Consider the following 18,133-nt stretch of genomic DNA (forward strand, 5'->3'; position numbering starts at 1 on the left):
CTCTAGGCACTGTGTATGAGTCAGTTATAGAAGGGAGGTAGTGACAGCAATAGAGATGTTTGTATACGAGGAAGTAAAGACTTCCTGGAAATCCATTCCCTGCTTGTGATGTGGGGGCGGTGAGCCCCTAGGTACAGTAGTGGGGAGGGGCCAGGTTGGAGGGGGAATGCAGTGAATGGGTCAAGGGCATGGCTGGCAAGGTGTGCCCAAGCCAGCTGACATGTGCGTGTTGGGAGGGAAGGATAGCTGGTTCAGTAACAAGCTTGTGGGACATGATATCTACAACTGCCGAAATTACAGCTAATTCCTACCAGCAATGTGTCTTTTTCTGTTTGGGAAAAATAAATAAATAAATAAACCTATGAAATTGAATGGCAAAAAAACCGACATTAGTTCAAAGTTAAGGTATGTCATCCCCTTGAAGAACGCTGGGTGGAGCAAGGCTCAAACTTCTGAACGTCAGGAAATGCAGAGTTAAGGATGCTTTTGCAACCTTAACTCTGTCCTCTTTCAGCAGTTACACTCTATTAACACACATACCTTTACTCTGCCAAGCCCACAGTTGCTGAAATGTACAAGCTCTTCACCTCCCTTTACAAGCCATTCACTCTCACTCACAGGATTCCATCGAACACTATTATAGGACAAAAAGGAAAAGAAAACTGTTTGCCCATGCCGCCTTTCTTCTGTTCCCCTGCAATAGGCAGTAACCAATGGGAATTACTTGCATACACTCAAGGTGCAATCAGCATGTTAGGTGTACCTAAAAGAACTGATGAAGGCAATAGTTGCTCCTGCTTGGTAAAGGTGCATTTGTGATTTAAGGAGCTGTAAGTGTGATATGAGATCTGAGTTTTGTACCTGCTGATGTGTGAAAGCAAAAAGAAAGGACTGCATGTGAACCTTCAGGATCTAGTATGCATCATTTCAGTGCAGAACTGTGTACATTTAGGGCTTCTGGTTTTAGGTTATAACTAATACGCTGATAAAACATCCCCGATATGAGAAAAATGAAATTGGCATTTATCCAATAAACACCAGAAATGGTTACTCAATTCATGTTGACTTCATCCCTTTCACAGTGCAGTTTGTTTATATAGGTAAATGTCACTGCTGCTTGGCTTATATCTAAGGGATTGTCTATCCAGAGCAGTAATGTGGACTTTGGGGGTGTGATTTCTAAAGCACACTAACTTGTTGCACTTTAACTGGTCCATGTAGATCCTGCTGTTTCACACTAAAGATTCCCTGGAGTGCTCTAACATAGTACTTTTTCATATAGCACTATGTTAAAGCGCATTAGGGACAAATACACCAACCAGGGGTTCAATAACGAGGATGTGAAGCTTAAACGAATCATCTAGAGCATTTTTATACCTGTAATAAAAATTAAGTAGACAAGAATTTTGGGAAGTACCTGGAAAAAAAAAATCTTCTCATTACAGTATACAAGAGATCCTTGAAACTCTGACTTCTGAACATCTACATAGAATGCAAAAAATGCTAAAAAAAAAAAAAAAAAAAAAAGCCTAAAAATTGAAATTAAAAACTCTGAGAAACAGAAGCTCTACACACATTATATAATTAGCAGGGCATGGGACGGGGTATTACTAGGGCTATTGTCAGTAGTGAGCTGGGATATGCGAGCAGTCTAAGCATTTATTATCAACATGTACTCAAGCTAAGGTGTGGTCAGTGTCACGTGTAGCTGGATTGATTAGTGGAGGCACTAATTAGCTCTGTTTTGTAGAGATGTGTTTGTGATTACTTTGAGGTGTGTGACAGAGCTGTGATTGTGATATGAGGAGATGGGTGTTTCACACCCTCTCACATGATGAAAGGAAAGAGGTGCGTATGTACCTTTAGGATGCAGTATTCATCATTTCTTTGCAGAATTGTGTAGGTTAGGTCAGTATCAGGAAATAGGGCTTTTATTACAAAGGACATTGTCAGCAGTGAACTAGAATATGAGAGGACTAATGCTTTAATGATGGTTAAGTGGAAGTGGAAGTTAAGATGGTATGCTTTAAGTGTAAGAGAGTTTTAAAAGGCTGTGAAGTAATTTTTCAGTTGTACACATGTGGTATTCTTTCTGGGCAGTTGGCTAAGTGTATATGCCAGGATCTGGAACCTCCTGAATCTTACAGGCCAGTGTCGTATGTGTTTATCAAGGCATTGCTCAAAGGAGGAGGGGAGGAGGAAGATTTCAACCTTTTTTTGTCCTATAATAGTGTCAGATGGAATCCTGTAGATTAGAATGAATGAGTGGTAAAAGGAGGTGAAAAGTTTGTACATTTAAGTGTTAGGATATAGATATTCAGGCCTGTTGGTAAAGGCCTGTACTCGAAGAATTTAGGTGTATTCTTATCACTTGGCTAGTTATAGAGGTATAAAAGAAAGAATCAAAATCACTGTCTGCCGGTGTAAGGGCCTTCTCTTACTGTGACAGTGTGAGGCCCTCTTCTTAGGCTAAGGCCTTTGGCTAAGCAGCAAAGGCAGCCATAAGCTGGGAAGTGAACGGTCACATCCTCACATTCCAAACTAGTCACATTGAAATAAGGTGCTATTGGGCTGTTAGGAATACAATCCTGTTCTGATAGTGCCTATCGCCTCCAGAGAAAGGGAAGTGTCCAGAAAATGTAAAAGGAAACTTAATTTGATAGCATCCTGTCTGGCAAGAACTCACTTATCAATAGCTGGGATGTGAAATCTTCACTTCTGTATTGTTTTGTCATTATAGTTCCCACTTTGCTATTGACAGGTTTCAGAGTAACAGCTGTGTTAGTCTGTATTCGCAAAAAGAAAAGGAGTACTTGTGGCACCTTAGAGACTAACCAATTTATTTGAGCATAAGCTTTCGTGAGCTACAGCTCACTTCATCGGATGCACACTGTGGAAAATACAGAAGATGTTTTTATACACACAAACCATGAAAAAATGGGTGTTTATCACTACAAAAGGTTTTCTCCCCCCCTCCCCCGCCCCCCAACCCCACTCTTCTGCTGGTAATAGCTTATCTAAAGTGATCACTCTCCTTACAATGTGTATGATAATCAAGGTGGGCCATTTCCAGCACAAATCCAGGGTTTAACAAGAACGTCTGAGGAACAGTGGGGTGGGGGGGGGATAAACAAGGGGAAATAGGTTACTTTTTATAATGACTCAACCATTCCCAGGCTCTATTCAAGCGTAAGTTAATTGTATCCTTTTGTAGTGATAAACACCCATTTTTTCATGGTTTGTGTGTATAAAAACATCTTCTGTATTTTCCACAGTATGCATCCGATGAAGTCAGCTGTAGCTCACGAAAGCTTATGCTCAAATAAATTGGTTAGTCTCTAAGGTGCCACAAGTACTCCTTTTCACTTTGCTATTGTTTGTCTGTATAATCTCTGTCTGGTTCTGTGATTGTTCCTGTCTGCTGTATAATTAATTTTGCTGGGTGTAAACTAATTAAGGTGGTGAGATATAATTGGTTACATAATCATGTTACAATATGTTAGGATTGGTTAGTTAAATTTCAGGAAAATGATTGGTTAAGGTATAGCAAAGCAGAACTCAAGTTTTACTATATAGTCTGCAGTCAATCAGGAAGTGAGGGGTTGGGGGAAATGGGAACAGGGAATGGGGGGTAAGGAAATTGGACTCATGTTTGGCTAAGGGCAGGAATGGGAACAGGGACACAGGTATAAGGCTCTGTGGCGTCAGAGCTGGGAAGGGGGACACTAAGGAAGGAAACTGGAATCATGCTTGCTGGAAGTTCGCCCCAATAAATATCAAATTGTTTGCACCTTTGGACTTAGGGTATTGTTGCTCTCTGTTCATGTGAGAAGGACCAGGGAAGTGAGTGAGTGAAGGAATAAGCCCCCTAACATTAAGCACCTGTGGTTTTGGCAGAGTAAAGATATGTGTATTAACAGGGTGTAATCAGGGCATTGCTGGTAGAGGGCAACCTTAACTCTGCATTTTCAGAAGTTTGAGTTTTGTTTAACTCATCATTCTGCAGGGGGATGGCATGCCACCAAACAACTTTAACTCTGCATTAATGTAGTTTTTTGCCATTCCGTCATTTTTAATCTACTGATCCAATGCTATTGACATAGACTGTGACTACTAATCAATATCAAAGAAGAAAATCTGCTAAGGTTTCAAAACCTGCATGTCTATACTTTCCTCAAGGGTCACCTGTGTAGAGTAGTTATTTTCTTAGCCAGGGCACATATTGTCCCGCTGCAGTTGCATAAATTACAAGGTTGTAGAAACTACCATAACTCTAAGGGTAAATGTGAAAAGCGCTGTAATTATTCCTCTGCATATTGCAGTATCTGATACTCTTTGGGTTATCTCATCTTTGGCGGAGCAGTCATTGATGCCTTTGACATTTTTTGAATTAGCAGGAAGCCATAGTTCTCTGGTATAGCAAAAGGCTGACACTTACTCTAATGATACAATAACTGTACTGTCCTGATGAATTGAAGGGAGGGTATAATCTATCTCTGGTGGTTGAGTTGTTCTTAGAAACCGATTTTGGAAGCATTTGTCTAGCATCCTTAGTTCTTAAAAACTAAAATGAGCCACCCTAAAATAGACAGGTCAGCTTAACCATCAGTGTCCTTATAACAGTTTTTGTATGAAAAGAGACTTGAGGCTTAAAGTGCTAGTGTAATTCAGTTTCCCCGTAAGTATTCAGTCATTTTTCATGTTTGTTTCTCTAGACTTCATATGAAAAGATTTGAAATTTCATTCCGTAAGACAAACGTTTAAAGAGCACTGCAACTTTTATCTTTAGATAAGTAGCTAACAACAGCCACTCCAACTTTTATCATCTTCTGACATGTAGTGTGTCCCAACTGTGGAAATTCCCTGACTGGAGACATGATTCATAATTATTGTATTTAATCATAGGCAGACTGATTCTTGAAGAGAAAGTATGGTGACACATTTTGTGCATAGCCTTTAGTCTATTAATAATCAGTGGAGGAAGATACCCACACTGAATCATGTTACCCTGCAGATTTTGCCAATGCATTTCTGTAATTTTTCACCTGGGCCAGGTTTGAAATGGGCATTCTGAAGAATACCAAATGTTCCAGGCCATTTCAACTCTCCAGGTTTTTCCCTTAAAGTGCATTTGAGTTCTGTTGTTTTCTCCTGTTGTTTATTTCCATTTTTGCTCCTCACATCACATATGACACAGAGATAAAAGGTACTAATCAAGTAAGGACACTGCTAAAGTTGTCACATTTATTGAATATTCATAAATGACCTTCAGGTGTACAGACAAAATTAGATATTGTGTCCAGAAACCTTTATTCTAAAATAATCATGTTTTTGTATAAACTGGTTTTGTTTGATTCTTTTAACAGTGACAAGGGTGCTGAATGTACTTTGATAAAAGACCCACTTCAGATCCTGGAAGGGATTGTTTCTGCAGTCCACGCAAGTGCTGAAAAGGGGTAAGAATGTATATGAATGCTGTTAACCTGATTTTTAGTGGGTTGTATATTGTTATAGGCTCGCCCATGATCTGACCAGAAAATAATCAGGTTCTTGTCCTGAAATCAGGCTACACAGAATTAAATGTAGAGAGTTCAATATTTTGTAAGGACCCTCAGGGTGTGTGGCTAGAATGCTCATGCTGAGATCAAAGCTGAACTTTAGATATTTTTATTAAAATAAAGGAAAAAGTTATCAAAGCTCAAAACCACAGAATCAAAAAGAAATAATAGAGTTCTGGGGATACTTATGGTATCATTCCTTACAAAAGCTGCTTAGATTAGCAGACTCACACCCTTCCTGAGTGGACCTGGTGATGGGAGACAGAGGATCAGCCTTATCTCTGGTATGACAAATGAGTCCGATGCTTCAAGTTCGTCAGTGTCCAAGATGGTGGAGAGAAGGGTCAAATGTTGAGTAGCTGTTGTATTGAAAAAGCTAAGCGAAAAGCTAAAGACAAAAAGAACAAAAGGGAACTAAACTAGTTGGATAGAGTACCCCTTCACATGGTGGTTTTGCCCTTTTATAGGGTCTTTGCACTCTCCTGAATATTCATGTCAGTGCCCAACATTCCATGCCCAAATCTTATTTCCTCACCCATATAATCTTAGGGCACACTTACTCCAGAGGCTAGCGTATTCATACATATTAACAGCGTAGCCATACATATTAATGCCAGTTATCTCATTCTCAAAACCTGTTACCTTTGACCTGGACCATTACTTCCATGTTCTTGCGGTGTACCTTGTAGTTACCTGTAGGTCGCAAAAATCTTTGATAAGCACATTAAATTCCCTAAAATCTAAAGGGTAACTGGTAGGCCATTTATCTATGCTAAAGGTTATAAATACTTATGCTAACTTGCTTTAGCTAATCGTACAGGATACAGGCCAGTAGGTTCCTTGCGTTACAGCCAAATATAATGAAGTAATGTTTTCTAAAGTTATTTAATATAAAATATAAGCCAAATATAATAATATAACTCAAACCAGTAAATAAAGACAGGCTATGATATAGTAGGCTAGTCCTATGGGCTACAATACATCTGAGGAATCCTTTTACTAACACTGTCAGATTTTTTGGTCACAATGCTATGACAAGGTACAGTAGCGAATGTGGATATTTTTCTGCAAAGGTGTATACTATGGATTTATTTTTCACATGCATTATGTGACACCTATTAGTAGTACTAGACTTTTGTATAATTTTAAAAGAAAAGCATACTATATTCCACAACCCCTTGCAATTATCAAACTATACTTACTGAAAGGACTAGAGCCAAGAGCCTAATTACCAGTGGGGATTGCAACATTTTGTTGGAAAAGCATCTGAACAAAAAGGTCCATTTTGCATCCTGCTATAAAAGTGACAGAATCCCACTGGGAATTTATTCCAAACCCTAGGATCTGCCATCAAGAATTCCTTGATTGTAGCTCCTGGAAATTCATCCTCTGAACGACTTTCAAAATCCATTAGTTACATTAAAAAAAAAAAGCTCTCCCACCTATCCAGTTCCTTGTTAATAACTCCCACTCTAGGAAAAAAAAAAAAGGCTTTACTTAATTCTGAATCGATCCTCATCTGTTTGCTGTACAACACTCATTAGCGCTATAACTATTTTTGACTAAGCCATAACCAGAAGCAGCAGGCATGAAGCAGTGGGGAAGGTAAGGTCTGTACACTTTAGTGTCTTGCCAATGTTATTTATCATTTTATTGGTTCTCTTAGCATTGCTACTCTTCTGGTGTGTCAGCACTTTCATGATACGTCAGCCTTAAAATTTATTCTGGACTGAAACACGGCATACAAATCTCAGTTTGAGATGGAAAATGTAGTATACCAAACAAAAAAAAAAGTGGTCTTATGGAGTTAAACGAAAAAGAAACTTAAGTCAGATATATGTTTGTGAGCTTTTATAATTCAATGTGATGGGGTTTTTCGCTGACTTTGGTGATGGGGGAATCTCACATCTTTTCATTGGTCCCCATAATGTCACTTGTTAGCTGAGAGAACTGATCCCTGAAAGAAGTGCTGAGCCAGGGCTTTTGCGAATTGCTTATCTGAAGTAACACTGTGCATGGGGAAGAGGCAGAACTCCCCCGTCCTCTCCCAATACACATTAAGGTAGGGGTTCTCAAACTGGGGTCAGGACCCCTCAGGGGGTTGCGAGGTTATTACGTGGGGGGTCACGACGTGTCAGTCTCCACCCCAAACCCAGCTTTGCCTCCAGCATTTAGTGTTAAATATATTAAAAAAATATATTCTATCCCTACCCTCCAGCGTATCTACCACTCCTCCCAGTTTAGTGTCATCTGCAAACTTGCTGAGGGTGCAATCCACACCATCCTCCAGATCATTAACGAAGATATTGAACAAAACCGGCCCCAGGACCAACTCTTGGGGCACTCTGCTAGATACCGGCTGCCAACTAGACATGGAGCCATTGATCACTACCCGTTGAGCCCGACATTCTAGCCAACTTTCTACCCACCTTGTAGTGCATTCATCCAGCCCATACTTCTTTAACTTGCTGACAAGAATAATTGTGGGAGACCGTGTCAAAAGCTTTGCTAAAGTCAAGGAATAACACGTCCACTGCTTTCCCTTCATCCACAGAACCAGTTATCTCATCATAGAAGGCAATTAGATTAGTCAGGCATGACTTTCCCTTGGTGAATCCATGCTGACGGTTCCTGATCACTTTCCTCTCGTCTAAGTGCCTCAGAATTGATTCCTTGAGGACATGCTCCATGATTTTTCCAGGGACTGAGGTGAGGCTGACTGGCCTGTAGTTCCCAGGATCCTCCTTCTTCCCGTTTTTAAAGATTGTCACTACATTAGCCTTTTTCCAGTCTTCCGGGACTTCCCCAGATCGCCATGAGTTTTCAAAGATAATGGCCAATGGCTCTGCAATCACATCCGCCAATTCCTTTAGCACTCTTGGATGCAACGCATCCGGCCCCATGGACTTGTGCACGTCCAGTTTTTCTAAATAGTCCCAAACCACTTCTTCCTTCACAGAGGGCTGGCCACCTCCTCCCCATGCTGTGCTGCCCAGTGCAGTAGTCTGGGAGCTGACCTTGTTCGTGAAGACAGAGGCAAAAAAAGCATTGAGTACATTAGCTTTTTCCACATCCTCTGTCACTAGGTTGCCTCCCTCATTCAGTAAGGGGCCCACACTTTCCTTGACTTTCTTCTTGTTGCCAACATATCTGAAGAAACCCTTCTTGTTACTCTTAACATCTCTCGCTAGCTGCAACTCCAGGTGTGATGTAGCCTTCCTGATTTCAGTCCTACATGCCCGAGCAATATTTACATATTAAATACATATTTAGTTTATGTAGCTTTCATTTAATTTTGTTCAGCAAACTCCCTCCCAGTCTGTCTCCACCTCTTCCCTCCCACGCACAGAATACTTAACTTGATTCCAGTTAGATGGCAGAATTGCCAGTTTGTCATTTCAATAACACAGAAATTGGCCTCCCCATATGATTAGGCCTGTTTTGCATGGGGCTGTAGAAATGGTCCAGGTTCCTGTACTTTCTCCTGTTTTTTAACATCAGTCCCACCTCACGTGAGTCCTTAGTTGCAGCAACACTTCTGGTCAAGAGGCTTCATCCCCTTTCCCATTGCTTCACAGACATATCACTGTAATGGGTGCAATGGTTCACTGAAGTTTAAGCTTCAAATGCAATTCCCATAATAGCACTCTACATTGTCCAACCTGTTTTGGGATTGCTCTTTTTAAAATTCATTTGTGGGTGAAATTTTCCATTTTTACTAGTCCAGAGATTATTTTGATTTAAATTCGGAGCAGAAAAAATAAATTGTTATAACACAGATTATGACAAACCACCGTATTCAATGCTAATTTGAACTGTTTTCTTTTGAAAGGAGCTGTCTGGAGTCTGTTTGTGTACACTGCTAACACTGGCATTTAAACACTAATCAATTGTGAAGATCAATGTGACTATGGAAAAGATTACTCAGATTCATTTAAACACACTTCCTTACCTCCTTGTACTTCAGCTATTAAGACAGCAAAGCACAAAGCTTCTGTTTCAAAAAAGTCAAAAAATTGAGACGTGTGCTTGCCTAACTTTTCAGAAATGTTCCAACAGTCACTTTTAATTTTCACACTTTTAATTTACACTCGTTCAGCAGAGTGAGTTCTCAAGGGGACCTAGGTACCTATCTGTAAATGGCTTTTAAGATACAAAGATCATATTAAAAGAGGGGGAAAGTTTGATGCCAAGCTAATTACCTTTCAGGGAAGATCCAGAAACTATGCAAATGACATGAGTGTTTCTTTTCAAGCATTAAAAAAAGGTGACTGGATATTTCTACAACCTTAGTTTTGAATTGTGGTGCAATTGAAGGGAACACAGTACTGTAGATGTGATATGTGTTGGGTTTATTAAAGTAAATGGTAGTGTCTCAATCTCGTTTGAAAAATTAATTCAAATTAACTTGAGTATGAACGCTGCCAACTGAACTGAAAACTAGCTGAAAGCATAAATGGATAGATAGCAGAATTTGATCATTTTAGATTTAAGTTCTGTAAAAAAAATGTGCTATGTGTCTCCTACATATACATTCTTAGCATCCTCCCCCACTAGGAACAGACACTGGTGTTCATTGACAACCATAGATTTGTTAGACTAAAATAATCTGTAGATTCTCATGAAAGAATATTTAATTGGCTCTTTAATAATTGTAATAACATTAGCTAATTTAAATATTTCAAAATGAAAGGATTAGAAAAAAACAAAAATGTCGTCTAATGTAGTTTAGGGTAGAAATGCATGAGAAGACTCCATTACTGCTTACTAAACAGCAGAAGCATTAATCCAAGCCATGCTCAGATGAATAAGACGCATGTTAAAACCATTTTTCAGTGCCCATGGATATCTGTAGCAGGGCAGCTGAGGCCAACAGAGAAGAGGGGAAGCTTTTATGTAAATACCTTTAGGAATAATTAACCTAGAAAAATACCGAAAATATGTTTAAAAGAACGAGGATTATTTCTAAACAGTGTTTTCTCCAATTTAATTTTTATATGATGCTTCAGCTGTTTTTTAAAACATAATGAATTCAGTCACTGTTGCTATATCTTATCTTCACTATTTGAAATGAATGTTTCTGTAGTTTTTGTGCCATATCAATGATTTAATTATTCACAATGACAAAATGCACTACTGTGTTCTAAATTACATATTAGCCCTTAATTTTCACCTGTAAAGCCCTAAAGGGTTTGGGGACTGGCCTACCTAAAAGAGTCTCTCTCTTCTTGTTTGATGATGGGATAGCTGAGATCCCCCAAAGCACTCAACCTGCCTGTCCCTTGTAAGCCAGTGGGAGCTGGAGATGTAGTATTTTGGATGGGAAGGGCAGAGATGGCACCCCTCCCCGCCCCAAACTTTCCATAAGACTCCTGATTTTTTAATGTAATTACAAAATTATTAAATCAGGCTTAATTCTACTAATTTTGCAGTTACATTTAAAAACTGGAAAAATTGTTTGTTACTAATCACTTGGGTCTGATAAACAGTGACATGGTCATGCGAGGATGTTTTTGACCTCTGCTGGGGTCCCTGTGCAAGGGCACCCACAGCCCAGCAGTATGCATGTTGTGCATGGTGCATACCATTTTTGTCGGCCAGGCTAGGGGAGGCGTTGCATTGGTGAGATCTCCTGATAAGGTGAGCCCATTCCAAGCCAATGTACCTTCATAGGGCATGAACAAGGAAGCACAGAGTTTAATGTTGGTTTTATTATTACATTTATTTAAAATACAATTATTTTTAATATCAAAACCCCTCAAATTATCAAAATTATTAGAAATTGTGTTCATAGACTCTGACCATCAATGTTCAAAGTATTATGTGTCCCCTTTTATCTGTTTACTTTTTACATTTTGTATTACAACTATTAGAATGGCCTCATTTGGAATGGAATCATGAAAAAACAATTCCTTCATGAGATTAGTAAATGCTTGAGAAGTTTCATTTCTCTTTGTTCATATTATGTTAAATATTGGAATATGTTTTTCTGTCTATATGCTAGGAAGACATAATATTCCCTGATTAAACTCTTAAGGTTTAGAAAATAGTGTTTTTATGTATAGCTGGTTCTTCATGATTCCTCTGTGATGACCCTTAAAACTGATTCATGTAGGAAAATTTAAAGAACTTAGAATGGATTTTTAACTGAGGGTGTATCTATTTAAATAGATGTAGTGGATGTGTGTTTCATTTGATGTTTGCAGGATGGATGTATATGAATTCTCTTCCAAACAAAATTCATTTTTGAACATGATCATTTCTTCTCCTAATGCATGATCATCTATATTGTCACTTATCCTAGAACAGTCCTTTTAATTGATCTTGTAGTTCTGTTTCTTAAAATCAGAATGGCATGATAGTGAAGTCGGCATGCAATTAATATCATTTGAGAACTCCTTAATTTATTTTCAGGTTCATAAAAAGCAGAGTGGGTTAAGTTCCACAGGTTTACAGTCTCTATTTTAAGGTAGTCAAATATATGACCAAGTAACATAATCAATAATACAGAAGAAAATGCAATTCAGAGGCACTGAATCTCTGTGGTTGTGTTCAGGTAGGTCTAACTCACAGGGGCTTATGCCACAATCAGAATTAGAGTTTACAATGTTCCCATTAAAATTGTTCACAACTAAACACAGGACATGTTTCTTATGTGACTATCAGTGATAATGTCTTTAGAATTTGGATTAAAATGACTAAATATTAATTAAAGCTGAACCATTTTATTTGGATTACAGGGAGAAACTAATTTCTTCAGATGATCTATTGGAGTGGTTGAGACCTTTCTGTGGTGATGACTCCTTGCCAGTGAAGCCCCGCATTAAGGTGTTGCAGATTATGGAGCAAGCATTTCATCTCAGTGATGAGGATAGCAGGCTACTTGTGTTCTTCAGAACTCATGCTGTTCTCAAAGCCTGTTGGCCTGAGACAAAGGTATTATTATTTACTCTAACATTAAGTGATAACGTATTACCATGTTTCTCTTTTAAAAACTGTATGATGTAACTTTGTCAGTTGTGTAGTATGAACCATATAGGCGGTTACAAATGCATGCTATCTGGTGATGTCCGTCAGATGGATTCTCACCAGTTCAAAATAATGAAGCATGGAGTTCAGTCAATTTGAAGGTCTTTTGCATTTCAGTTATTTGTCCTACGCTGCCCTTTCCCCAGGTAAAATCCCAACTTTCTGCTGTTGAGTCAGTCCCAGTTGCATTGTTGTTGTCCACTACAGACTAGAGAGATTCATGGCCACCATCAAAGCAGCAATATCCTCTTATTGCTACCCACATAGATGTTCTTGAAAACAATGCAGCATGCAGTTTGAGTTCTTGCAAGTATGATCCCTAAAATGCCTCCATTCCCATCTGGCTCATGTTTTGCCTTTAACCCTGGTGTTCTAGGCAGTGGTACTATTTTGCACTTCTAGCCAAATATGGCTAGAGTAACTCCCAGGGACTGCACGGTGATTAGAGATAGAGGTGCTGGACTACAATCATATGAAAGCCGTGTCTTTATTTTCCTGAAACTTTACAATACCTGCTATGTGGCACCAGTCTGTTCTAGTTTTTAGCCCACGAATAAGGTTTTAGTTGGTTATCCATGTTAAAAAAACTAGACTTTAAAACAAGCTCATTTTATCAGTGACTATCCGTATTTGAAGTGTTTAGTACCAAGGCATTTCTCTTGAAGGTTCATGTTTTTAATCTGCGAGGTTTAGAGGGAAAATATCCTTAACAACAAGAAACTTCATCCTTTTTTACACCTCAGCTCTGTCTTGGGACATTCTCTTGTTTTGAAACCTGTAAGCATCATTTGCTACAAGACAGAATCATTCAGCAGCAAAGAGCTACTATTCAGCCATCTTATGACTCTCACCTTTCCATTATCACCTTCTATGGATTACTGTCAAGTCCTCAAGAAAGCAGCATAGAACATCTTCACCTGCTTGCTAGACAATTTTAATTTATTAAAAAATAATTGCTGATAATGTAAAACAAATAGCAATACCTTTAGTTCTGAACCAATTAGCTAAAGATGGGTGGTTTTTCTTTGTTTAACTGCTTTAGGTTATCACTCAACTCCTTAAAATAGACCTATCCACTGCATTTTCTATATCTCTGGCACTTAACAATTCAACCATTCTTTAAACATGTGCTATACATGAAGGTTCTTGATCCTCAGCTGTTTTTTCTTGTTCATTCTAAGTATCCCTTGGCACCATTTCTCTTCTTTTTACCTGTAATTCTAATAGCGTGCTTTCCAGCCTCAAAGACATTACAATTCTGATATGTCCAGCAAGAGGTCTTTAAAAAAATATGATGAATCACATGTAAATAATCCCTGGCAGTCATGTCTGTAGAAGAAAAACACACAGGAAACTGTATTTGACAGAAGCCTTCACAGTTTTGATTTGGTGTTAGGAGATATCGTCTACTAATTCTCCTATCAACCTAATAATCCTGACTGTATATAGCTTCACAGTTTAACCAAATTGTATCCATATTTTCATGATGTTTTAGAGAGGAATCTAATACAATAACTCCTCGCTTAACGTTGTAGTTATGTTCCTGAAATATGCTACTTTAAACGAAACGATTTTAAGCTAATCGAATTTCCCCATAAGAATTAATAAAAAGAACAGGAGTACTTGTGGCACCTTAGAGAGTAACAAATTTATTAGAGCATAAGCTTTCGTGGGCTACAGCCCACTTCATCGGATGCATAGAATGGAACATATAGATAGATATACACATACAGATAAGTTGGAAGTTGCCATACAAACTGTGAGAGGCTTACTATATGTTCATTCTATGCATCCGATGAAGTGGGCTGTAGCCCACGAAAGCTTATGCTCTAATAAATTTGTTACTCTCTAAGGTGCCACAAGTACTCCTGTTCTTTTTGCGGATACAGACTAAAATGGCTGCTACTCTGAAACCCATAAGAATTAATGTAAATAGGGGGAGTTAGGTTCCAGGGAAATTTTTTTCATCAGACAAAAAGCTATATATATATATATATATATATTTATATATACACACAGTATAAGTTTTAAACAAACAGTTTAATACTGTACACAGCATGATTGTGAAGCTTGGTTGAGGTGGTGAAGTCAGAGGTTGGAAGAGGGTGGGATATTTCCCAGGGAATGCCTTACTTCTAAATGATGAACTAGCAAGCAGCTGAGCTCTCAAGGGTTAACACGTTGTTAACATAGTCTCTCACTCTACAAGGCAGCAAGATTGGAGGGAGGGGAGACAGTACGTCAGAGAGAAACAGAGAGACACACCACGTGTGTGAGAGAGAGATGCGCATTGTCCCTTTAAGTACTCTAACCCCACTCTAAGTACACTGCCTTTTTAAGTAGATCAGCAACTTGAGACAGCAGCCGCTGCCAGCAAGCTCCCTCCATCCTGAGCCCTGTAGTGTCCCAACCCTGCTCTATGGAGATGAGGTAAAGGAGCGGGGGGCAGGAGCAGAGGGAAGGGAGACACCCTGACATTAGCCCCCTTCTTTCCCCTGCCCCCCCTTGCACAGCAAGCAGGAGGCTCCCGGGAGCAGCTCCAAGGTAGAGGGCAGGAGCAGCATGCACGGTGTGGGGAGGGACAGCTGACCTGCAGGCAAATAATAGCCTGTTGGGTGGCTGCTGTACAGGGAACTTAGTGGAGCGGGGAACTGATGGGGGGCTGCTATTTCACCCTCGCTCCAAGCCCCCACTACTAGCTCCAACAGGCTGCTCTTTCTACAAGCAGTGGACAAAGCAGGAGGCTGCCAAACAACTTTATAAGGGAGCATTGCGCAACTTTAATCAAGCATGTTCTCTAATTGATCAGCAACATAACAACAAAACAAGGTTAACTGGGATGACTTTAAGTGAGGAGTTTTACGGTATAATTCCATACTGGCTCTCAGGTAACTGGTGTCTTCAAGTAATAATAAGCTGTGTTTTCTGAGCTTGAATAATAATAGCTTCCCCTCTATTTCAAATGACCTTGAAGAGATTTAGAAATGTAACCAGTTGATATACATGCTGTGGCTAGATTCAGTCCGGAATTATGTGGGGAGGGGCATTCACTAGTGTAAACCATGGCACAGGGCTTTAAATAACCAAGAAGCTTCTGTGGCAGGGAAGGATGTTGTGGTGCGAAGAAACCAAAACTTTCCCACTATTGGGCAGGCTGCAAGAGGGCTACACTTCAGGGGGTGGGAGTGAAGTGAGGCCGGAGTGGCTTATGAGAGCCTCTGGCAGAAATTGTAGCTGCCATCTCTTGGGGAGGAGGGGTGAGAGGCTGTGCCTTATGGGGCCTCCCTGATGCAGGAGGATACAGTTTATGCATCCCTGCATCAGCTTAAGTGAGTGTTGCCCTAAATGCTGTATGTATGATTTACTTTCACACAGTACTGAAACTGATTGATATCTGGGGTGAAATACAGTAGCACTATAACAACAGACACTTATGCTACACATCAGCCAAGGAAAGGCTATGCAGAAAAAGTAAGTATCCATATGAGACTGTGTGAGGAATTTTAGTACCCGGGAGAGATTTTAGTTGTATGTCAGAGTTAACACTCCTGCTCCCGCAGAAAGTGGCCATTTTTCTGTGTTGAGACTCTTGCAGGTGTTGCTCCTCTCAGATGAAATAGACCACCTCTTGCAGTATATTGCCCTCTAACATCTTGGAGCAAGGAGTTGGACTAGATGACCTCCTGAGGTCTCCTCCAACCCTAATCTTCTATGATTGTGTTTGGACATTGGTTCGCTACTTCCTTCCCGTACCTCTAATTAGTAGTACCTCTACTAATGTCTTAGTAGTCTCCCATCCAAATAGCTACCTATGCCAACCCTGCTGAGTTTGTGAGATCCAACAGGATGGTAGCTGTATGGCTGAAGACAACGCCCCATCTTTATAAGAACTATGTAACACAAATATACAAGACCCTGGTAGGAGATGGAACTGCCTGTAGTTCCTTCCCTTTTACAAAACCGAATGTAATTTTTTTCTTGGAAGAGAGAGGAATGTGTGCCATTCTTGTTCTCATCACAGAAAGGTGAAATAGATAAATATAGTATAGGTTCTTTAAAATATCGTGCTTTGTAGAAGGAACTATTCTAGCTATTATTAGTACGGGGAGGGGAAAGCATAGAAAATTATCATGCAAAAATGCTGCTACAGGTCAGATACCCCTCAAAGCACAAGGCAATTCATCTACCCCTTCAATGTTTTACTCTTCAGCTGCTGAGCAAACAAGGCATAATTACGAAAGAGTCTAGTAATATCTTGTAACAAACAGCCAAGGGTGTACTCGGTACCCAGTAAGCTCAAATCCTTCAGAACTAATAAGCAATGGGTTTTGTTTCTTAAAGTTATAAAAACAGTTTGTGTACTTGACATAAGCAATAGCTGTTCTTTAGACTTTTCCCATTCCTGATACAGAGTATGTCAAAGGACACCTCTTAGTATAATTTTGAACGAGTTTTAGTATTCATATCATTACAGTGTAGATGCGATAATGTACACATTTGGATCATCCAGCAGGCTCAAAACTTTGGTTCTGGTGAATTTTGGGGTGCTTTACCCTGAATAACTAGTGAAATGATTCAGCAGTGACAGGCTGGTATGTCTAGCAGGTATCAGTTGAAGTTCATTTTTTTTTTACCATTGCTAAAGAAAACAATTTAATGAACTTCCTTTTTGTGTGCATGTAACATCATTGGTTGGTGAGTAACCCAGAATATGGTACTGAGTGAGCTGTTGTATTTGAAAAAGGAAATGGAGACACCATGAGGGTAAATAAGCCTGGTGTTTAATTCCTGAGCCTTCACAAATTCAATGAATCCACACTGATAGTGGGATATCTCTTGAGTCATCAAATTTTGCAGATTAGCAAGTTAGTGACCACATATAGTAAAAAGCAAAGATAGTTTATCACACACTGTACTGCATCCCTTTGTACGGAAAATGTCCTATTAGTTACTTGTCACAGTGTTTCATGGTAAACTAGTAAAGTACAATCTTAGAAAGATAAAAGTTCACACTACAGAGCTCAAGCAGTTACATCTTTTGCTGGAAACTGAGAAGAGAGCAGTTGGCTTGTATGTGTGGTAGGAATGCGCAGGTAAGCAAAGCATATATTAGCAATATTTCTATTGCACGGTGTTAATACTTCTCGCTTATATTTTACTCAAAGATCCCAAAGTACTTTACAGAATGACTGTCCCAACTTTACAGATGGAGAAACTGAGGCACAGAGCTAAAGTGACTTATCCAAGGTCATATAATGAACTGGTGGCAGAATCAGGAATAGAACTCAGCATTTCTGACTTCCAGACTTGTGCCCAAACTGCTAGACTATGCTGCTTTCTTACCTCCTTTTTACTATTCCTACTTTGTATTTAACAAGACTGCCCCTCTCATTTATAATGTGAACCTTTCTCAGAATAGAGTGGGCAAAATAGTGCTGAAATAGTAAAGCCCTTTGAGATGTCAGTGAAAAATTGCTATCCCATTTCACCTTGGGACTTGCAGATAGAAATGTATTTTTGAGACTTCTGTAATAGTTGACATTTAA

The 18,133-nt window shown here is 39.4% G+C and overlaps 1 protein-coding gene across 1 annotated transcript in view; it reads left to right on the plus strand.

Annotated features, from left to right (window-relative positions):
• The window catches only part of NBAS (NBAS subunit of NRZ tethering complex), a 347,509-nt gene that overhangs the window by 268,485 nt on the left and 60,891 nt on the right, over nucleotides 1–18,133 (plus strand). Inside the window, exons 47-48 of the mRNA XM_074947616.1 lie at nucleotides 5,367–5,456; nucleotides 12,299–12,494. Coding sequence (XP_074803717.1) covers nucleotides 5,367–5,456; nucleotides 12,299–12,494 — 286 coding nt within the window. The remainder of the gene's footprint in view (nucleotides 1–5,366; nucleotides 5,457–12,298; nucleotides 12,495–18,133) is intronic.

The sequence above is a fragment of the Natator depressus genome, chromosome 3 (assembly GCF_965152275.1).
Source record: "Natator depressus isolate rNatDep1 chromosome 3, rNatDep2.hap1, whole genome shotgun sequence".
Taxonomy (NCBI): Eukaryota; Metazoa; Chordata; order Testudines; family Cheloniidae; genus Natator; species Natator depressus.